This window comes from Pseudophryne corroboree, chromosome 3, assembly GCF_028390025.1.
Source record: "Pseudophryne corroboree isolate aPseCor3 chromosome 3, aPseCor3.hap2, whole genome shotgun sequence".
NCBI classification, from domain to species: domain Eukaryota; kingdom Metazoa; phylum Chordata; class Amphibia; order Anura; family Myobatrachidae; genus Pseudophryne; species Pseudophryne corroboree.
Window position 1 is genome coordinate 461590647 of NC_086446.1, and position 23691 is coordinate 461614337.

The 23691-nt window shown below is 44.7% G+C and overlaps 1 protein-coding gene across 1 annotated transcript in view; it reads right to left on the bottom strand.

Moving 5' to 3' along the window:
- LOC135057308 (polycystin-1-like) overlaps positions 1 to 23691 on the bottom strand; it is a 191282-nt gene that overhangs the window by 58349 nt on the left and 109242 nt on the right. Inside the window, exons 31-35 of the mRNA XM_063963198.1 lie at positions 21458 to 21663; positions 18351 to 18456; positions 18009 to 18211; positions 17606 to 17808; positions 6474 to 6665 (exon numbers count right to left, since the gene is read on the bottom strand). Coding sequence (XP_063819268.1) covers positions 6474 to 6665; positions 17606 to 17808; positions 18009 to 18211; positions 18351 to 18456; positions 21458 to 21663 — 910 coding nt within the window. The remainder of the gene's footprint in view (positions 1 to 6473; positions 6666 to 17605; positions 17809 to 18008; positions 18212 to 18350; positions 18457 to 21457; positions 21664 to 23691) is intronic.

The following is a 23691-nucleotide window of genomic DNA, read 5'->3' on the forward strand; positions in this document are numbered from 1 at the left end:
CATAGATACCATGAACTCGCCTTGTTCTAAGCCTACAATGAGCGACTGGACTGATTCCATCTTGAATTTGTAGACCCTTAGAAACTGGTTAAAAACTTTTAAATTGAGTATCGGTCTGACCGTCCTGTCTATCTTTGGCACGACAAAAAGATTAGAATAGAAACCCGTTCCTTTCCGAAAGGCGGGAACTGGAATAATGACCTCTGACCGTAGCAATCTTCGAATTGCTGTCAGTAATGCCTTTGCTTTCTGAGGGCACCGAGGCAATCCCGTTGTAAAAAAACTGGCTGTGAGGCCTCTGTTGAAAATCCAGTTTGTACCCCTGGGAGATTGTTGTTTATCCAAAGTTCTGGTGAGGTTTTGGTCCAGATGTCCCAAAAACCTTCCAGACGTGCGCCCACTAAGGGGGACCCCAGGTGAGCTGGTAGGCCGTCATGCCACGGATTTGTCAGCAGGTTTATCCTGCCTTCTGGTTGCTGCCTGTGAGCGGCCTCTACCTCTGCCCCCACGTACTTGTGTACTGAAACCACTTCCTCGGGCTCGAAAGGACTGTGATCTAAATTAATCAAACGCTGGCCCCTAATAACCTCTCCTAACCTGTGGAGTGGCTGTCGTATAAGGAGTAGGCAGAAAGGTGGACTTCCCTGCTGTAGCTTGCGAAATCCACTCATCCAACTCTGGACCGAAAAGCATCTCACCCCCAAAGGGGATGAATTCTACCGCCTTCTTGGTGTCAGAGTCTCCTTGCCATTCTCTGAGCCATAAACTCCGTCTAGCCGATATGGCCGATGCGGAGATGGGCGATGCTATTTTTTGAGGCTTGACACAAGTATGAAGCAGATTCTCGAATGTGTTCCGCCAGTTGGGTTATCTCTTCTAAGCTATTTTCCTCCTCAATAGCTTGTACAATACGTCCAGACCATGCTCCCATGGTCTTGTTGACCCAAGCACAGACGATCGTAGGTCTCTGTGCAGCACCTGCTGCTATCAAAATTGACTTTAATGCTGTGTCAACCTTACGATCTGAAGCATCCTTTAAACTCGTTACAATAGGTATTGGTAAGATTGTCTTCTTCGACAACCTTCCTAGGGAAGCATCCACTACTGGTGGAGTTTTCCACTTATCCATTACACCCTTAGGTAGGGGATAAATTACTTGAAACCTCTTCGGAATTTGAAAGCGTTTGCAGGTTGTTTCCAAGCCTCCTCCATTTGAGATTGGAGGGATTTAGAAATGGGAAACACTGCTGAACGTGGTTTTTGGGATTAGAACAAATCGAAATCTTCTGGATCCTTTACCTCTTCTACCTTAAAGTTTAGGATCTCCTTTACCGCGACAATTAAAGAATCAAGACCCGAGTTTGCCGTAATCCTCTTCCGGAAAATCGGCGTCTAGGTTAGATTTAATTAACTCACCTTCCTCTGTATCAATGAGAAGACCCTCTTCCTCCTTCTGCTATAATAGGAAGAGGTATTTTAACTGTCTTGCGCACATTCGTTTCTGCTTGTGCGGGCGGAGTTAACCTGATGAGAAATGTCTCCATCGTCTTTGAGAATCCCGCAGCCCATTCAGATTGCTGCTTGTGGGATTCTGCCATCTCCTTGGAGATCCTATCTTCCCATGACCTAGCCAGAGCACTGCTCCCAGGTGGAGCGTCCTTGTCTAAGCAGGAGTCGCACACCCCGGAGCTGCCAACCCGCGTGCCCTTCCTGTTACATTTCGTACAAACATAACAGGTCTTAGAGGTCCTGGATGGTGCTTTAGACATATTGTTTAAACCCCTTACCAGGGTACTATGCGGCGCTTTCACCCTTTAAAATAGGAAGAGAAAGGCTGAGAGAGATGACTGAAGCAAAGGTATCGTATCAGGCTGGAATTACTGTTCCCTTCCTTACATAGAAAAAGGAACAGGACACAATAGATAAATAAAGCAAAAAAAAATAATTAATAATAATTTTTTTAAACAACAGCCGACATGCAACTCTCACACTTCAACTGTAACACAGCTACGATGGTCGAGTTGGCTTCACTTGCTTCCTCGTATTTTCAGTAGGATCTTTGTAATAGAATTCCTTTGAAAATAAAGCATATTCATATTATATTACAGGAGATCCTCATAGTATTCTATATATATAACATTTCACCAGCAGAGGGCGCTGTTGGTACCAGTAGAATTTCCTGACTCACTATAATTCTACAATAGGGTTCACTCCATGTGATTTGGCGCCTGCATGAATTTTAATACGGCCGCCACTTTAAAATTCTGGAAACATCAGTTAGTAGGGAGATCTTGCACCAGTGAGCCCCACTGCCTATACTACTGTATTTATATTGTTTGTTTTATCAGGCTGCTTCCTGAAGGGAGCCTCTCCTGTAGTGGCCGCCAATGTACGCGCTATTGAACCCGTCCCGCGGCTGAGGAAATCTCAGCCACGTGTTCACTGCAGCGTCTCCCGCTCCCCGCTTCCGGCGGCTGAGGGTATTTGCTCAGCGGCGCTGTGATTTCCCGCTGGCCGGCGCGCGCTGGGACCGCTCTCAGCAGGTCCCGTAGCGGCGCCTCTCTCATGCTGACGGGAGACTTTTGCTGTGCGCTGCTGAAGGGATCCCGGCCCGCCTCACACTGTTATTACATGCTGACTGACCGGCGCGCTGCATCGGGGATCTATTTAACTTCTCTATAAGTGAATCATTTTAGGAAAATAATAATAATTAAAAAAAAAAAAAATTACCTATGCTAACTGGCCCTAACAACCAGTACTCACAGACTTGATGATAGACCTTGAAGAGGATCTCCTGTGAGAGATGCAGGTCCCTTCAAAAGGGATCTTTGTCTCTCAATATCATCAGGCTTTGTCCTCCTTTTCATAGGGGGACGCAGCACATATATTTTCTTTATAGTTTTAGGAGCTCAATGCCCCCACGTGCTGTACCTCCAGCACAATTTTCCAAACTGAGGGAGGAGGGATGTGAAGGGGGAGGAGCCGGCTGTGCAGACAATGCTAATTTTAGTTTGTGCCACACCTCCGGTTGCAAGCTACACACCCCTACTGTATAGGACTCCAGTGTCCCCTAGTGGATGAAAGAGAAAGTTAGGTATTTTACTCACGGCATACCGAGGTCTTTTCATCGTTCTGGTGATCGTACTGTGATTGACAGGAAGTGGGTGTTTCTGGGCGGAAACTTGCCGTTTTCTGGGCGTGTACGAATAAACGCTGGCGTTTCTGGGAAAAACGCGGGAGTGTCTGAAGAAACGGGGGAGTGTCTGGGCGAACGCTGGGTGTGTTTGTGACGTCAAACCAGAACGAAACTGACTGAACTGATCGCAATGGCTGAGTAAGTTTCGAGCTACTCAGAAACTGCTAAGAAATTTCTATTCGCAATTCTGCTAATCTTTCGTTCGCAATTCTGCTATGCTAAGATACACTCCCAGAGGGCGGCGGCTTAGCGTGCGCAATGCTGCTAAAAGCAGCTAGCGAGCGAACAACTCGGAATGAGGGCCCACACCCAAATCTAACTCTCTCTGCACATGTTATATCTGCCTCCCCTGCAGTGCACATGGTTTTGCCCAACTGCTAAAAAAAAATCCTGCTGTGATCAACTTGGAATTACCCCCATTATTACATTCTCTGCTTTCTGACCTTTTGGATCATGCTTTATATATTAAACAGACCCATAGAGCTCGTTGCCCTACACACGGAGCGATGATCACTTAATTTCTAAGCAATCTGACTAGATTGCTTAGAACATCGCTCCGTGTGTAGGAGTGCCGGCGGCAATCTAGCAGGTCGCTCATTTCACCGCTGGGTGAAATGAGCGCCTCCCCCTGTGCTGAGTGGGGGGAGAGGTGTGTGCTGAGCGGTCTGTGATAGAGCACTCAGCACACATTTCCTAGTCAGTAGTATGGCCCTTAAAGCTGGTGATCTTCCAAGAGATGTTATCTTCAAATTCCTTATGTTTAAAACGAAGGACGGGACTGTAATTGCATCCTGAAACCGCCCTTACATCTTTTTTTCAGTAAGTCAGATTTTTTAAGATTTAGATCCATCTACAATTAAAAAAGGTAGGTCACAAAGACTTTATGTGATAATGGATACAAATACAGTATAGATGGGGATTCCTGTTTTGTTTACTAGTGGAGGTTTTTATATAGGTTTTATTTTGCAGTCCTTCAAAGGCTAAGAACCCTTCTGCCTTGAATGATGATCGACTTCTTGAACCAGATACCACTTGACGCTCTCAGTTCTCTCTACCAGTACATTTCTTATTGTAATGTCTGCCTGTTTTTTTTCCCCTATTGTTAATGAATTACTGCACTTTTTCACTCGGCCTCCCTCTGACCAGTTGTTCTCCATTACAAGACAGATGGCTCTCTTTTATCCACTATTCCCCATCTGGTTACGTCAGGGCATGTTCGGTCAGTATAGTTGGAGTGCTGTCTTTTTTTTATAGTTTTTTCTTCCATGAAATGTTTTTTTTTTATAAAGGTTACTATTATTATTATTATTATTATTATTATTATGTATCACTATTTTATATGTTTCACTAGACTATTTAAGTGTACACTTGTATTTCCTGGGTGGGTAAGCACTTTGTTGCTCACCATGTGCCACTCACCTAATATTTAAATTTAGAGCTATAATTAGACTATTCACATGCTGGTGTCCACCTTGCAAGAATTACATTCACATTAATAATATTTGAAATGCATATGGCCAGGGGTTAAAGTGGGCTGGAACAGGGCGGAACTGCATTCCGTCACTTGTACCCGCCAGCCCACCTTGCCCGGCCACTTTGTACAGGCAGTTCCTGGTTGAGTCCCCACTGTCTAGCTCCACCTGCCTCCTCTGTCAATGCAGTAGGCACAGTGCGTGCCTTCCATGTTGACAGAGGAGGTGGGTAGCCCTTAGCCCGCAGTGCCTCCCCAGCGAGTCCCCCCTCCAATGGCGCTAGAGGTAGGAATGAGACAGAGCACGAAGTGCTGTAATTGTGTGTCCGTCTATCATGCCTTTGACAGAGGAGCAGACTGCGAAATGAGAAGAGACAGGTGGAGCCATGTGGACACCGTGTACTGGAGCACAAGAAAGAAGAAAGAGGAGGCACATGAGGTAAAACACACTTGGGGTTGGCACATGAAGGAAGACAAGCTGGAAAGGGGGGCAAATTATGGAAGACACGCTGCAAGAGGGATGCACATGAGGGATAACCTGTGTGAAGGGGGAGAGCTGTATGAGGGATAAGTGGTGTCAGGGAGTGAGCTGTGTTTAGGGGTGAGCTCTGTCATTGGGTTATGTTGTGACGGGGAGAGCTGTGTCAGGGCGAGAGCTGTGAGAGGGATAAACTGTGACATGGAGAGCTGTGTGAGGAATAACCTGTGTGAGGAGGAGAGCTGTGTCAGGTATAAGCTGTGTTAGGGAAAGAGCTGTGTCAGGGCGAGAGCAGCGTGAGGGATAAGTGGTGTTAGGGTGAGAGCAGCGTGAGCGATATACGGTGTCAGGGCGAGAGCAGCATGAGGGATAAGCAGTGTTAGGGTGACAGCAGCGTGAGGGATAAGCGGTGTTAGAGAAAGAGCTGTGTCAGGGCGAGAGCAGCGTGAGGGATAAGCGGTGTTAGGGTGAGAGCAGCGTGAGGGATAAGCTGTGTCAGGGTGAGAGCAGCGTGAGGGATAAGTGGTGTTAGGGTGAGAGCAGCGTGAGCGATATACGGTGTCAGGGCGAGAGCAGCGTGAGGGATAAGCAGTGTTAGGGTGACAGCAGCGTGAGGGATAAGCGGTGTTAGAGAAAGAGCTGTGTCAGGGCGAGAGCAGCGTGAGGGATAAGCGGTGTTAGGGTGAGAGCAGCGTGAGGGATAAGCTGTGTCAGGGTGAGAGCTGTGTGAGGGATAAGCTGTGTCAGGAAGAGCTGTATTAGGGGGAGACCTGTGTGAGGGATAAGCTATGTGAAATATAAGCTGCAGGGTGAGGGGAGATCTCAGGGAATGCTTAAAGGTTTGTAGACTAGATAAAAGTCTTATGCATGGGAGAGCATTGCACGGAGTGGGTCCTGCATGAAAAAAAGCCCTGTAACCATTACTGGGAGTAGGTAATGCATGTATATGAGAAGCAGATCTTGTGCATAACGGAAGGGTGAGCTGGGAGATATTGTGAGATAAGAGAAGATATGTATGTTGGTGTAGTTTTGTTAATATAAGTCTTTTATATGGAAATCGATAACATACAGTCAGCCAGTGGAGGAACTGACAGAGTGGAGCAGCAGAAGATTAATGTTTTTCAAAAAGTAGAGGGGCTAGGGGTGTGGCATCTGCCAGGATGGCAAAAGGGGAGGGGCTAGTGATGTGGCACCCATGGGAGGGTGGGGTGTGCTTGGGGGGGAGTTGATGAGTTCTACCACCTCTCTGGGACCACTTTAAGCACTGCATATGGCTATAATTAAAATGATATAATGAAAATGTGTACTGTGATTTCTGTGTCTCTCACCTTGATCATGGTCCTCAGTGCACGCACTCTCCTTGCTTCTTGTTTAGCCTGCTGAAGGCTGAAGCCTCCCGGAGCCCGAACTTTGTTTGAATGATCTGATATCTTCTTAACAACTGGCTCCTCCACGAGCCCCAAACCTTCACTGAGTACTGGTGGGCGGCATAGAGCATAGTAAAGTGAAAGCAACACCACCTGCAATGTCCAAACAGTTGTGAATGTATGAAATTACTAGGGAGATCAGAAAAAGGAATCCAGAAAATACTACTCAGTGATGAGTTATAGATATGTGACCAAACATTATAGATAGATCTGTAGCCTTGCTGGCGCAAAGTAGGCCACATTGCTGTACATTAATACCCCTTTTATACCGCCCGAGGTGGGTCGCACCCTGAAGCCTGACACAAGTGCTTCCTGGCTGTGACCCGCCATAGACCCCAATTCAGATGTGGTTGAAGATGTTGCACATAGAGCAAAGTACAAACTTTGCACATGTGCTGGACCCATACTGTGCATGTATGGGCCCTCGGAAACTGGGCTAAAACCTGTCGGATTTGGCCGCGAACCTGACAAAACACGTGGATCCGTGGCTAATCCGCCGATCCACATGTTTTCCGACAAGTCAGAATTGTCGAACTGTCAGAAAAACGACAGCCCAATCGAATAGGTTGGAACACTGTCCGACCTAAAAAAGTCGGAAACTGCCGTCATATTTTGTATAGACACCAGGGAAATTTAGAGTAAAGCCCAGAAAACAGCAGAATGTGAGAATCATCTTTAAAGAAGAAAAGCACGCAAGGTCATCTGCAATGTGCTACAGTGATTTATTGTGTTAAAGTTTGTTTCATTGTAATAAGTCTACGTAAGTTGAACTTTCGATGATGAGATACTTCTGTACAGTTCACATTTTTTTTTACAATGATGGGGAAAAAAGGCTAATCTGAGTAGAAGCCCAGTTCTATAAGCCGTACATACATAATTTTGGAACATGACCTATTGTACAGCATTAAGAATTCAAAATGCTGTAATTTGGACTATAGGCCTAATTCTGATTTGGAAGTAGCAAGTAACTGCACTTGATCAAAACCATGCTGCGGTGAGGCAGATGTAACATGTGCAGAGAGATTTATAGTAGATTTGGGTGGGGTGCCGCCAAGCTGAAAACTAAATTGCTGTGTAAAAATAAAGCTTTTATACAAAACGAAAGTACTCCCACACCAGTAAGGATAATTTAACATAGATGTTCTCTTTCCCTTGTTTCAATTATATTGTATGGTATGCATACACATCTTTAATAGTCGGGAGTGCTACCCATGGCTTGGAAGACTATAACACAAATACACAGAAAAAGAAGCCATTTTCTGGGTGCACAATTACCTGGAAAAATATGTACAATGCACTTATAGAATATGTACTGCATCAAAAAGGTGGACATACCCCAGGATTAAAAACATGAAAAAATACTGACAAGTGTAGTGGCGCTCTACATACCGTCTATGAGACATAATTAAAACATACTAACGTGTCACCTATATGTACACATCAGTAGATGCACACTGTTATAATAAATAATTTACCATATTGTACAGGGTCGGACTGGCCCACCAGGGGAACAGGGGAAACCACCGGTGGGCCCCCTTTCACGTGGGCCCTCCTCCTCTTCTAGGGACCAGGTTCCTGACTGTATCCAAATGCACTTGAATTATGCATTATACATATGTTACATTATACGTCACAATAATATGGTTTATTATATATTTACCATTGGACACAGAAAATGTACTCTGTAATCGTTAGCCAAACTTCTGTGGTGACTGGCCACACCCCCACTGGAACTTGCCCAAACCCTTAAGCATGGCCCGCTACAACAGCATTCCCCCGGTGGGCCCTACATGCCCCAGTCCGACACTGATATTGTATATATATGTATGGCTAGATTATCACTAGGTGCGGTGTCACCAGCGGTCCCGCAGGACATCGGCAGAGTGACTCATAGCAACACAGTACATATATATATATATGGTACTATAACAGTAATATTAGGACAGTTGTCTGTGCACCTGCTATTGTAAAAAGAGGATATATGTTTATTATGTCCACTTAATGTGAGACCAATAGTTGCAAAAGAGAAACTGCACTTGAGAATAGAGTTTATTGTAACAAATAAAAAGTTACATAGTATTTACATGTGACATCTAGAACTCTTTACAAATAAAATTGTGATTTCCTGGGGAATATAGTGTAATTAAACTGAAAATTGGCAGTATCTCACAAATAAAGTCTCATTAGCAGCGGGGGCTATAATGCCTTTATTAGGAGAAAAATCTTCAGTATATTAATAGCAGTCTCTTTAGAAAATAAGATTTTAAACCTACCGGTAAATCTTTTTCTCCTAGTCCGTAGAGGATGCTGGGGACTCCGTAAGGACCATGGGGTATAGACGGGCTCCGCAGGAGACATGGGCACTACAAAGAACTTTAGAATGGGTGTGCACTGGCTCCTCCCTCTATGCCCCTCCTCCAGACCCCAGTTAGAGAAACTGTGCCCAGAGGAGACGGACAGTACGAGGAAAGGATTTTGTTAATCCAAGGACAAGATTCATACCAGCCCACACCATCCACACCGTATAACCTGGAATATATGAACCAGTCTAAAAGTATGAAATAAACAGCATCAGTCGAAGACCGATCAAAACTGTAACATAACCCTTATGCAAGCAATAACTATTTACAAGTCTTGCAGAGTGTTGTCCGCACTGGGACGGGAGCCCAGCATCCTCTATGGACTAGGAGAAAAAGATTTACCGGTAGGTTTCAAATTTTATTTTCTCTTACGTCCTAGAGGATGCTGGGGACTCCGTAAGGACCATGGGGATTATACCAAAGCTCCAAAACGGGCGGGAGAGTGCGGATGACTCTGCAGCACCGATTGAGCAAACATGAGGTCCTCATCAGCCAGGGTATCAAACTTGTAGAATTTTGCAAAGGTGTTTGAACCCGACCAAGTCGCCGCTCGGCAAAGCTGTAATGCCGAGACGCCTCGGGTAGCCGCCCAAGAAGAGCCCACCTAGTGGAATGGGCCTTTACCGAATTTGGTAACGACAATCCAGCCGTACAATGAGCCTGCTGAATCGTGTTACAGATCCAGCGAGCAATAGTCTGCTTAGAAGCAGGAGCGCCAACCTTGTTGGCTGCATACAGGACAAACAGTGCCTCTGTTTTCCTAACCCGAGCCGTTCTGGCTACATAAATTTTCAACGCCCTGACCACATCAAGGGACTCGGAATCCTCCAAGTCCCGCGTAGCCACACAGTGGCAAACGCAGGATTTCTAGAGGGGGGTTTCCAAATGCATTCCACAATCTACCACTTTGCAGAACATTGGTGCAAGTGCGGGAGTCTGGGAGAGCAGTAGAGGAACCTAGTAATGACCCTGGATATTAATGTAAACATTGGTCTTTTTATACACTGGATACTGTATAGAATACAGTATTAATATTTAACACACTATAGATGTTCTATAGTATAGGCTGTATCAAACATATTTAAATAATAAGTAAAAACACAAACATACAGCAATAGAATCAGTTTTGCATTTTCTAAGCACACATTCTCCCACCTCATGGTACGGCTCCTGTTTCTTCTTCCTGGTAGCTACTCTCGGGTCCAGTGCATTGATTGAGGACTCAGATCCAAACACACAGCAAACTTGGTAAAGGAAGCTGCTATCACCGGGAATGAGCAGTATTTCTGTTCTGTCCCTTAAACTGCATGTTGTAGTGGCAGCTCTGGTAATCGTATTATATGTCATTGATAATTTGAGCCACTTGCCAAGAGGAGGGGGGTTTCCAGGCAACCGGAACCCCCCCTGCGTTTACCTATGCCACAGGCACCACAATAGGTTGGTTCATATGAAAAGAGGAAACCACCTTAGGCAAAAATTGAGGACGAGTCCGCAACTCAGCTCTATCCACATGGAAAATCAGATAGGGGCTTTTGTGAGACAAAGCCGCCTACTCAGACACTCGCCTTGCCGATGCCAAGGCCAGCAACATGACCACCTTCCAAGTGAGATACTTTAATTCCATGGATTGAAGAGGCTCAAACCAGGGAGACTTAAGGAATCGTAACACCACGTTAAGGTCCCATGGTGCCACTGGAGGCACAAAAAGAGGCTGGATATGCAGCAATCCCTTCACAAAAGTCTGGACTTCTGGGAGAGAAGCCAATTCCTTCTGAAAGAATATTGATAGGGCCGAAAACTGAACCTTAATGGAGCCTAATTTTAGGCCCATATTCACCCCAGTCTGTAGGAAGTGGAGAAAACGGCCCAGATGGAAATTTTCCGGAGGAGCATTCTTGGTTTCACACCAAGAGACATACTTCCTCCAGATACGGTGATAAAGTTTCGCTGTCACCTCCTTCCTAGCCTTTATCAGAGTAGGGATGACCTCGTCTGGAATGCCCTTCCCAGCTAGGATCTGGCGTTCAACCGCCATGCCGTCAAACGCAGCCGCGGTAAGTCTTGGAACAGACAGGGCCCCTGTTGCAACAGGTCCTCTCTGAGAGGAAGCGGCCACGGATCTTCTGTGAGCATTTCCTGCAGATCCGGATACCAGGCCCTTCGAGGCCAATCTGGAACAATGAGAATTGTCTGTACTCCTTTTCGTCTTATGATTCTCAATATTTTTGAGATGAGAGGAAGAGGAGGGAACACATAGACCGACTGAAACACCCACGGTGTCACCAGGGCGTCCACTGCTACTGCCTGAGGGTCCCTTAACCTGGCACAATACCTCAGAAGCTTTTTGTTGAGGCGTGACGCCATCATGTCTATTTGAGGAAGTCCCCAAAGACTTGCTATTTCTGCAAAGACTTCTTGATGAAGACCCCACTCTCCTGGATGGAGATCGTGTCTGCTTCCCAGTTGTCCACTGCCAGAATGAATACCGCTGACAGAGCGCTTACATGATATTCCGCCCAGCGCAGAATCCTGGTTGCTTCCGCCATTGCCACTCTGCTCCGTTGTCTGATTGAATCAGAACCGGTAGGTCGCGAAGAAGATTCTCCGCTTGACGGAGGCCGTTGTATTTGGCCCTCAATTCCAGTATGTTGATGTGTAGACAAGCCTCCTGGCTTGACCACAGTCCCTGGAAGTTTCTTCCCAGTGTGACTGCTCCCCATCCTCGGAGGCTCGCGTCCGTGGTCACCAGAACCCAGTCTTGAATGCCGAACCTGCGACCCTCTTGAAGGTGAGTACTCTGCAGCCACCACAAGAGAGATACCCTGGCCCTGGAGGACAGGCTGATCTTCTGATGAATATGTAGATGGGACCCGGACCACTTGTCCAGAAGGTCCCACTGAAAAGTCCTCGCATGGAACCTGCCGAAGGGAATGGCCTCGTAAGACGCCACCATCTTTCCCAGAACTCGAGTGCATTGATGGACCAACACCCTTTTCGGCTTTAACAGGTCCCTGACCAAGCTCTGGAGTTCCTGGGCCTTTTCCATCAGGAGAAAAACCCTTTTTTGTTCCGTGTCCAGAATCATGCCTAAGAAAGGCAATCGGTTCATTGGAACCAACTGTGACTTTGGTAGATTGAGGATCCAGCCGTGCTGCTGCAACACCCTCAGGGAGAGTGACATGTTGTTCAGCAACTGTTCTCTCAATCTCGCTTTTATCAGGAGATCGTCCAAGTACGGGATAATTGTGACTCCCTGCTTGTGCAGGAGCACCATCATTTCCGCCATTACCTTGGTGAAAATCCTCGGGGCCGTGGAAAGTCCAAACGGCAACGTCTGAAATTGGTAATGACAATCCTGTACAGCAAACCTTAGGAACGCCTGATGAGGAGGATATATGGAGACATGAAGGTATGCATCCTTTATGTCCAGAGACACCATATAATCCCCCCTTCCAGGCTGGCAATGACCGTTCTGAGCGATTCCATCTTGAATTTGAACCTGTTCAAGTATAGGTTTAAGGATTTTAAATTCAGAATGGGTCTGACCAAACCGTCCGGTTTCGGGACCACAAACAGGGTTGAGTAGTACCCTGTCCCCTGTTGAAGCAGGGGAACTTTGACCACCACTCGTTGAAGACACAGTTTTTGAATTGCACTTAAAACTACCTCCCTCTCTGGGGAAGAAGCTGGTAGGGCCGATTTGAAAAACCGGCGAGGAGGCACATCTTCAAATTCCAGCTTGTAACCCTGGGAAACAATTTCTATTGCCCAGGGATCCACCTGTGATTGAACCCAGACGTGGCTGAAAAGTCGAAGACGTGACCCCACTGGGGCGGACTCCCTCAGCGGAGCCCCAGTGTCATGCGGTGGATTTAGTAGAAGCCGGGGAGGACTTCTGCTCCTGGGAACTAGCTGTAGCTGGCAGCTTTTTCCTCTGCCCTTACCTCTGGCGAGAAAGGAAGATCCCCGTCCTCTTTTGGATTTATGCGACCGAAAGGACTGCATCTGATAATGTGGCGTTTTCTTTGGCTGTGAGGAAATATAAGGTTAAAAAGCAGATTTACCTGCGGTAGCTGTGGAAACCAGGTCCGTGAGACCTTCCCCAAATAAGTCCTCACCCTTGTAAGGCAAAACCTCCATATGCCTCTTTGAGTCGGCATCACCCATCCATTGGCGGGTCCACAGGGGTCGCCTAGCAGAAATCGCCATGGCATTGGCTCTGGAACCCAGTAGGCCAACGTCTCTCTGAGCATCTCTCATATATAGAACGGCATCCTTTATATGACCCAAGGTCAGTAAAATGGTATCCTTACCCAGGGTATCAATGTCAGCAGACAAGGTATCTGTCCACGCTGCTACTGCGCTACAAACCCAAGCCGATGCTATCGCCGGTCTGAGCAAGGTACCAGTATGTGTATAAATTGACTTCAAGGTAGTCTCCTGCCTGCGATCAGCAGGATCCTTGAGGGCTGCGGTATCTTTACGACGGCAGCGCCACCTTTTTGGATAAGCGTGTTAACGCTTTGTCCACCCTGGGGGAGGATTCCTACCGTATCCTGTCCTTAGCCGGGAAAGGATACGCCATAAGAATCCTTTTGGGAATCTGCAGTTTCTTGTCTGGAGTTTCCCAAGCCCTTTCAAACAACTCAGGTGCCATGTACATTTAATTTTATGTCTTATTTTATATATTTTTTTACCTTTTACTTTTAAATTTTTCATCTTCCATTTTTTTGATATCCGTTTATTTTGAAAAAAACACAAGCGCTCAATCATTTTTTATTAAGCTATTTCCAAATTTTGAGCTGCTAAAACAATACAGCGCGGACCATCAATCATTTTCCATATCATTTAACTCATTGGAAGGGGGGAAAGAAACCTCCGGTTTCTTTTCTTTAAACATGTGGACCCTCGTGTCAGGTACAGAGGGGTCATCCGTGATATGCAACACATCTTTTATTGCAATAATCATATAATGAATACTTTTTGCCAACTTTGGCTGCAACCTCGTATCATCGTAGTCGACACTGGAGTCAGAATCCGTGTCGGTATCAGCAGAGCCGGCCATAGCTATAGGCAGACTAGGCAATTGCCTAGGGCATTTGATATGCCTAGGGGCATCTGCAGCTTCTGCTGATTAAAATGATATGCGGCATGCCTATATTCTGTATAGCATTTCATATGCAGATACAGCCACAGTCTCACACAGTATATAGGCATGCTGCATATCATTTTAATCAGCAGAATCTGCTTGTGCATCCTAGCCACATAGCAATGCAAATAAGATGCATTTTCATAAAAAAGGTGCCCGACGTTAGCATTGAGGCAATATTTATGAGGACACATCTGTATCCAAGCAGAGGCAGAGGTCACAGTGTTAGTGGAAGTGTGCGTGCTGTGTGCATGTGAGTGGGTTGGTTGTGCAGTAGTGTTCGGAATATGTGTAAGGTGCATTATGTGTGTCATGTAAAAATGCATTAATAATGTGCAACACATGTGTAAGGGGCAGTATGTGTGTCATTATGTGTATAAGGGCATTAATAATGTGTGGCATATGTGTAACAGGGTACTACTGTATGTGTGTCATTATGTGTATAGGGGCACTAATAATGTGCAGCAAATGTGTAGGGGCACTATGTGTCATTATGTGTATAAGGGCATTAATAATATGCGGCATATATGTAAGGGACATTATGTGTAAAAGGGCATTAATAAAGGTTGTCATAATGTGTAAGGCACATTATGTTTACAAGGACATAAATAATGTGTAAGGGGCATTACTGTGTGGAATTATGTGTATAAATGCATTACTAATGTGTGGCATTATGTGTATAGGGTGCTCTACTATGTGGCGTTGCGTATAGAATGGGCACTACTGTGTCATCTAATGTGAATAAAGAGCAATAAGGTGTGGTGTAATGTGAATAAGGAGCAATTCAATGTGATGTTATGTGAATAAGGGGCTCTACTGTGATGAGTAATTTTATAAGGTAAAGTAATACTACTGTGGGATGTAATATGAATTATGGACACTATTGCATGATCAAATGTGAATAAAGTTGCAGTACTGTGTGGCGTAATTGGAATTGGGGTTACTATTGTGTGGCCATGCCCCTTGCCAGCAAAAACACACCCTTTTTGGGCTGTGCACCAAATGTGCGAACTGTTCCTATTTAAAATATAGGGGGTACAAACACCAAAATAAGGACTGCTATGGGTGAGGGGTGATGGTGCTGGGAAAGAGGTGCAACCAGTGGTGGTGCTAGGGGGCACCAGTAAAAATCTTGCCTAGGGCATCATATTGGTTAGGGCCGGCCCTGGGTATCAGTGTCTGCTATTTGGGATAGTGGGCGCTTCTGAGACCCAGAAGGGCCCTGTAACATAGTAAAGGGCAAGGATGGACTCCCTGCATTTTCCCTGGAATCCACTTTGTCCAACCTTTATGTAATAAATTCACATTTGCATTTAAAACATTCCACATATCCAACCAATCAGGTGTCGGCGTTGCCGACGGAGACACCACACTCATTTGCTCCACCTCCTCCCTAGAAGAGCCTTCCGCTTCAGACATGCCGACACACGCGTACTGACACCCCCACACACTCAGGGAAATATCCAATCTGGAGACAGTCCCCCAATAAGGCCCTTTGGAGAGACAGAGAGAGGGTATGCCAGCACACACCCAGCGCCAATGACCCTGGAAAACAATTTCCCAGCCACACAGCGCTTTTTTAATATTATTCAATATACATTCACTGCCAAATTAAGTGTCCCCCCCCTCTTTTTAAGCCCTCTGTCACCGTGTTCAGCAGGGGAGAGTCTGGGGAGCCAGCTTCTCTGCAGTGTGCTGTGGAGAAAATGGCGCTGGTCAGTGCTGTGGAATCAAGCTCCGCCCCCTCAGTGGCGGGCTTCCGTCCCGCTCAAAAATACAATACTGGCGGGGGATTTGTATATATATTGCCTCCGCAGCCCATATATACTAAAATGCCAGCCTAGAGGTTTTATATTGCTGCCCAGGGCGCCCCCCCACCCCCACCCCTGCACCCTGCACCCATCCGTGCCTCAGTGTGTGTTGTGTGTGGGAGCAATGGCGCGCAGCGTTACCGCTGCGCGTTACCTCAGTGAAGATCAGAAGTCTTCTGCCGCCTGTGATGTCTTCTTTCTTCTAATACTCACCCGGCTTCTATCTTCCAGCTCTGCAAGGAGAACGGCGGCGCGGCTCTGGGACGAATGGCTAGGGTGAGACCTGCGTTCTGATCCCTCTGGAGCTAATGGTGTCCAGTAGCCTAAGAAGCAGATCCTATCACTTAAGTAGGTCTGCTTCTCTCTCCTCAGTCCCACGATGCAGGGAGCCTGTTGCCAGCAGGGCTCCCTGGAAATAAAAAAACTAACAAAATTATTTTAATCAGAGAAACTCAGGAGAGCTCCCCTCTAATGCACCCAGTCTCCTCTGGGCACAGGATCTAACTGGGGTCTGGAGGAGGGGCATAGAGGGAGGAGCCAGTGCACACCCATTCTAAAGTTCTTTGTAGTACCCATGTCTCCTGCGGAGCCCGTTTATACCCCATGGTCCTTACGGAGTCCCCAGCATCCTCTAGGACGTAAGAGAAAAGATACCTTATTTAAATATCAGACTTTCTATTTTTTTTCCCTCACTTATCTTACTTATTTTTTAATATATTTCATTATGACTGAACAATTTTTAACAATGAAAATAGAAGATATGTTTTATTTATTAATTTGGTAATTGTGAGGTTCTCAGTGCACTTGTGTGTTTATGGTAAAAATGAAGCTGTCTGACATTTGTGGGCTACATGCAAAAGCAGCCAGTATTTGTACTGCACGAAAAAAAATATAAATATATTTGCTCACCTTGCATGGCAACATGGGCCCTCATTCCGAGTTGTTCGCTCGCTAGCTGCTTTTAGCAGCATTGCACACACTAGGCCACCACCCTCTGGGAGTGTATCTTAGCTTAGCAGAATTGCGAACGAAAGATTAGCAGAACTGCTACTAAATAATTCTTTGCAGTTTCTGAGTAGCTCCAGACCTACTCACAGATTGCGATCAGCTCAGTCCGTTTAGTTCCTGGTTTGACGTCACAAACACGCCCTGCGTTTGGCCAGCCACTCCCCCATTTCTCCAGACACTCCCATGTTTTTCCCTGACACGCCTGTGTTTTTTAGCCAACGCCGTGAAAACGCTGAGTTGCCGCCCAGAAACGCCCCTTTCCTGTCAATCATTTACCGAACAACAGTGCGACTGAAAAGCGTTGTATGAGCACCAGCAAATCTACTAAGTTTTTAATTAAATAACTTAGCGCATGCGTGCTACGTACCATGCGCATGCGCATTTAGCAGCAAATTGCAGCATAGCGAAAATCGCCAACGAGCGAACAACTCGGAATGACCCCCATGGTTTGCTACAGATACAAAGTTAACTTGCTTTTTTTTTTACTTTACTTCCAAATCAGAATCAGACCCTATGTTCTAGCAAGGCATGTGGAAAAGTTAGTATAAAATTAGGGAAGTTGGGACATTGAGAGTTTTGGCGAATGAGAGGACTGTGAAAAAAGTATAAACTCTAGGAAATTGTAAAATCTAGGTATAGAAAATGTTGGCATCAAGGTGCTGGGTAAGAATTCTAATTCTGATTCTTTTTAGAAAGTCCTCTTACCTTAAATGGCTCCAACAGGAAAGCAGATGTAAGCAGTGCACAGGTAGTGGAAATGAGCCATAATAAAAGGCCATGCTCAGAAAGAGATGAAATGTATAGGATTGTGGCTGCAATACAGCCAGATAATAGAATAAATGACACTGAGTAAACCAACCACAGCATCCAGGAAGGGAATAGCCAACCTAGAGGTCTCCAGCGAACACCTGTGGGTAAAAGTGATGTTTAAACCAGTAACAAGCAGAAAACATTAGTAGGTATTCAATTGTTTGAAAAGTCAGTTGGGAGTCTGTTTAATAGATTTCCAAACAATTGAATTCCACCCATTATGTCATTATTACAAGATACTTTTACTTAAGGATTATAATAATAGTTAATAGTGATGCACCTAAAATATTTTACTCACCAATGCATGTTGTAAAGGGGGAAGGAGATACTGATGAGCTATCCCACCGGTCCTGGAGTTCAGAATCATTACTGGTCCCATCAGAAACAAGAGAGGAGGAATATGACCCTCTCCTAGCTCTATCCCACTGGTTGTTCTCAGAGCAGCATCCAGTCACATAGCAGTTGTCATCCTCAAACATGAGACTGTATCCACTCTCAGTACTGCAAAGAGAAATCATGTGATTACTAGCAGTGTTTACTGTGGTGGTGGTGGTGCTGCTGCTGCTGCTGATGATTATGATGATGATGATGATGATGATGATAATAATAAAATAATAGTTTGATGCTGTAGCTCCATTACCTTGGTGACCCTAGGTCTTGGTGGGATGAAAATCTGCCACTGTCTGATTCCTCGGTCAGTTTCCACACATGCGTGTCAGCAACAATGGACTGGAGTAAGTTCTCCTCTACAGCAGGACACAGATGTATAATCAGATGCTGGCTCTAAATGCCTAATAGAGAATGCTTAACATTTTGGTCCCCTCTTTAGATAATGTACCTCCCCAACCCCATACAGTTAGCACTCTACCACTACACAATTGAACAGCCATATTATGATGTTTGACAGCCAGAGAAAGGAGAGTTGTATGCTACTCATAGGATTGGAAAGCTGAGTCCGATCTATGGGTGAGGACAGGAAAGAGTAAGTTAATGGAAAACTTGTTTAGATGGACCAACAACTATTATATCAGGTCACTCATTCATTCCACAATTCCCTTCCTTGCTAACTCTCTAGGAATGCTCAAGATCTCCAATGTTCCATTCTCTTCCACCACCACAATCTGGCACCAATTTTAGGTAATGTAGCACTGGTGTGCCATAAGGGGTGGAAGAAGGACGAGAGCATTACCTAAAAAGGAATGTGTCCCAATGTGAACAACCCTTTTATCTTACTGAAAAAACTATACATGCCAAGTAGCATTGGCACTATCTTTGTACCTATGGCTGGTTAAAAAAAATGTCTTCCAATAGTTATTTAAGATAATGTATGTTGTTTCTTTCAATAGAGAAAATATTTGCCCCTTAATAAGAACCATTAATATCTGTATTGGTTTTATTTTTAAAACTAATATTCATGCCCAGTTTACACAGTAATTAGCTATGGTCCGCCCTGTTTGTGACATGTGCAGTGCAAACAGGTGGCACGCATACTCCCCCCCCCCCCCCCCCCCCTTTCCCCTCCGAGTGCAGAACAGACCACTTAATCTACAGGACAAGAACACTGTGGGGCACCGCTTCGCATGTAATGCGACCTGGCCAAGTAATGTACACTTGGCTCTGGTCACATCACATCATGCGACAGTGCCAGACAAGTGGTTAAGGACACATTCTCCCAAGTCATGTCAAGAACCCTGTCTCTTATTGTTAACAGCTGCTCTCTGGTCTCGCTCTTACATTGTGCTGATTAGGGAGGCCAATCCCAGGCCATTTTTTCAATCCCGGGTATCGGGATCGAAAAATGGACAATCCCGGGATCCCTGGGATTGGTGTTTCCCTGTGTGGCCACCCCCCTCGCCCTGCCCTGCACACATAACTCACCACAGCACTGTGGCGGGCGGGTAGGACACATCAGCTTCACTTTCCCGGCATTTCCTGGCGGCATGTGATGGCGCAGCATGACCACTCACTGTACGTCACGCTATGCTAGGGAGCCGGGAAGTGTCTGAGCATCCTGAGGATGCTCAACACTGATCCCTCAATCCCTGGGATTGGAGCTTTCAATCCGGGGATTGAATGCCGGACGTTTTTGGTACGAAATCCCGGGATCCCGACAATCCCAGGATTGGCCTCCCTAGTGCTGATGGAGTCGTCAGATCCAAATAGATTTAACATAGTCTACATGTAATTTAACTGAAATCACTGCCAATTCAGGGGTTTTTCCTCCAAGCCATTGGATAATAAAGCAGGCAGGTTGGATGGCAAAATCACTATCTATGGAGGCGATAGTATTTTTATTATTAGTATTATTATTATCTTTTATTTATATGGCACCACAAGGGTTCCACAGTGCCTAACAAAGTACATAAACATAAGCAAGACAAGAAAACAATAACTTACAGTACAAGACAATGTAGGACAAGTGCATTGTATATAAACATTGCTGCATAAAGGACAGGACACTGAAATAATCATCAGGGTGGCAGAAATCAAAGGCTAGGTGCCGTTGTAGGGAGTATGGAGTAGAAAATGGTCTGAGAGAAGGAAAGCACATGATGGGAGGAGGCCCTGTCCATGAGAGCTTACATTCTGAAGGGGAGAGGCATACAGACAGAGGTGACAGATGGGGTAAAATTGATCATGTAACAGAGGGTTAGGAAGAGAGATGAGGTAGACGTGAGCATGAAGCAGAGGGCTGGGATGAGAGATGGCTTGGTTTGATGAAGAAGTGGGTCTTGAGGAAAGATGGCTGGGTTTGATAAACATGTGGGTCTTGAGATCCTGTTTAAAGTTTTGTAGAGATGTGGAGAGTCTAATAGGGAGAGATAGAGAATTAAAGAGATAAGGAGCACCACAGCCAAAATCTTGGAGGCAGGAATGGGAGGAAGTAATCAGTTGGCAGGAGAGGCTGCATGTATTTATGAAGCAAAGAGGGCAGGTGGGTATGCAAAGTGAGATAAGGTCAGCATTGAGGATAGATTGGAGTAGAGAGGGGGTTTGTCAGGAATGCCAGATAGAAGGAGATTACAATAGTCCATTCTGGAGATGACCAGTGAGTGCATCCAGGTTAAGAAAGGGTCTGATCCTGGATATGTTTTTGAGATGGAAACGGCAAAACTGCGAGAGGTACTAAATGTGTGGTTTGAAGGAGGGGAAGACGAGATAGCACACTTGAGGGTTAGAGGAGATAGTTGTGCTATCAAAAGATATTGAAATTGTGGGAGGTGAGGTTGTGCGGTATGGTGGGAAGATGATCAGCTCAGCCTTAGACATGCTAAGTTTAAGAAAGCGCTTGGACATCCAAAAAGATACAGCAGAGAGACAGCTGGAAATACGAGTGAGGAGAGGCCAGTGGAAAAAAGGTAGATTAGGGGAAGTGCTAGAGACGTGGAGTCATGAGAGGAGACAGAGAAAGAGTGGTCAAAGAGGTAGGAGGTCAGCCAGGATAGGGCAGTATCACGCAGACCAGTGGAGTGAAGGATTTGAAGGAGAAGAGGGTGGTCCACGGTGTCAAAAGCAGCAGAGAGATCAAGGAGAATAAGCAGAGAGTAGTGGCCCTTGCATATCCATTCATTTTAAACCTGCCGAGAAAGTAATCTTATGTTCATTTTAACATGGGAATGTAATCAGAAGACTGTCACTTGTCAGATTGGAATTTGTACATCCCATAACAGAGGATGAAAATATATCACATAGCCACTCCCTGAACACCTGGTGGTAAACAAATAAAAAATAAAAGACCTGAAATACCTGACAGCGTGAAGAGTGGACTGCAGCTGGACTCCTCTGATAGTGATAGTAGGTCATCTCCAGAGCTGCAGGCAGATTGCAACCTGCAGTGATCATAGTCATTCTTTTTGCACATAGGCTGCATAAAGCCAAATGCTGACTCTGAAGGAATATCATACTGGGCATCATATAAACTATCACAAGAAGATATCCAGATGGGCTGGGAACTAATGGAGGACACAATGTATGAGATTTTTTTTAACAATTAAAGTTTTAAAAGGCACAACCTATCTGGATCAGTGCAAACAGGGTAACAACAACAAAATAAACACATTATAGAGTGTAACGACATCACATGATTATCCCCACCCTACGTTGCTGGAGAAGACATATACAGTCTTCTCAAATATGTCCACTAACACCAATTGCCTTGAGTTTTTCCTATGAATGTCTCAAAACTATTAGAAATATGGGACACTAAGCAAAAGGCATTACAGTTCCAGGGAGTCAAGGAGTATAACGCAGGCAGGCTGGGAGAAAGAAAAGACACCATGAGGACTGAAAAATGAATGGGAGGTGGGCCTGTCTACATAATGCAGTCATGTGACTGAGAGGATAAAGGTGATTAATACATGGACATGTACCCATTTATCCAATATGGTGGGTGGGGACTTAGAAGTGCTGCTGAGGTCTCTAATGACAGTTTTCTGCATCCCTGTAAGTAAACTGGATGTTTCAGCATGTGACAACTTGAACACATCAGATTAATTGAAGAGACGAGTACAGTAGATGAAGGTGTTATGTAACAATTTTCTGAATTTTTATTTGTTTTTTTTTTTGTTTTTTTTAATGGATAAAAAAAATCATAATAACAACATTATTATTTTAAATGTTGGTAGTCAATTTACTGATTACATTTGTAGATAAAAGTGCTTTATCTAATTATTGTTTTAATAACATAGGCCTGCAAAATTGAGGTAATTGAAAATTGTCTGCAATTTGGTACTAATGGTTTTTGGCATACTGATTTAAAATGTCTCTGTCACGCAAGTTTTTTTTCCCAAAGTGCATGGGGAAACTGCATAATAGTGCGTATTCTGGTTGAAACATACATTATTTGCAAAAAAACATTAAAATCAGTTTTAGCACAAAATTATTGCTAGACATCAATTCTGACATTGTAGAAAAACAAAATAAATTGTTTCATGCATGTCCTTATACTGCCTTTTCCTTTTCCCGTCAAAGTTCCTTTTGGTACTTTTTCTCTCCTCTCCACGGCGCAGAAAGTAGAACATACAGACATATAGAAACTTGAAAGTATATTGATAAGAACAATAAAGCATAAGGGTTTCAATATCAATCGGAGTAACACAGACATACACAGAGTATTGCAAAAAAATACAGTAGCTGGTATCCAGTCGTTCCAGAGAAATACAAAAGATAAAATCCAAAGTTGAAAAAAGATTATGTTGAATAAAGAGATCTTTGCAATATATCTACATACGATTTCTGTTGCCTTTCTTATTGTCTTCTATGGTCAAAATGTACATTGGCTTAAACTCGCAAGCATAATGCAGAAGGACAGAAGAGAAAAAAGAAAAATAGAAACCATCATACAATATGCAAAGAAATGCCTATAATATTCCACATACTATAGGAAACATGAAGAAAAAGAGGAAAAGGCGTGAAAAGGAAGGAGATGGGGGGAAAAGGAGAGGGGGGGGGGGGATGTGTGGATGACGAGGCCTCAACAAACCAGTATCAGCACATAGATAATGATGTCTTTTTATCAACCCCATTAGTATTATATCAAGGATATGCAGTGTTTTCTTCAAAGTTATTTGCCAAGCTTAACTACCACCAGAGAGCTATGTGACAACTCGTTCAAAGATCATTGTAATTTGGGAATATTCTTCAGGAAATCTTGTAATAAGATAGGGTCTCCATTTATCAAAGAATTTCTCAGATCCCACCTGAACGTTTGGCAACAGTGAGTAGCGTTCAAAATACAATAGTTTCCGTAACAAGTTGTGAACTTCCGTAACAGAAGGAGCAGCTTTGGAAATCCAAGAATTTAAGATTATCTTTTTGGCCACAGTGACCACACCGTTAAAAAGGGAAAAAGATATTTATCACAGGCAGCCAGAGACCACGTATCAAAATTGCCAAATAGAATCAAAATTGGGTCTAGGGAGATATGTAAAGAGAAAGATGAGGTAATAAAGTTCCTTATTTTATGCCAAAAATGTTTAATC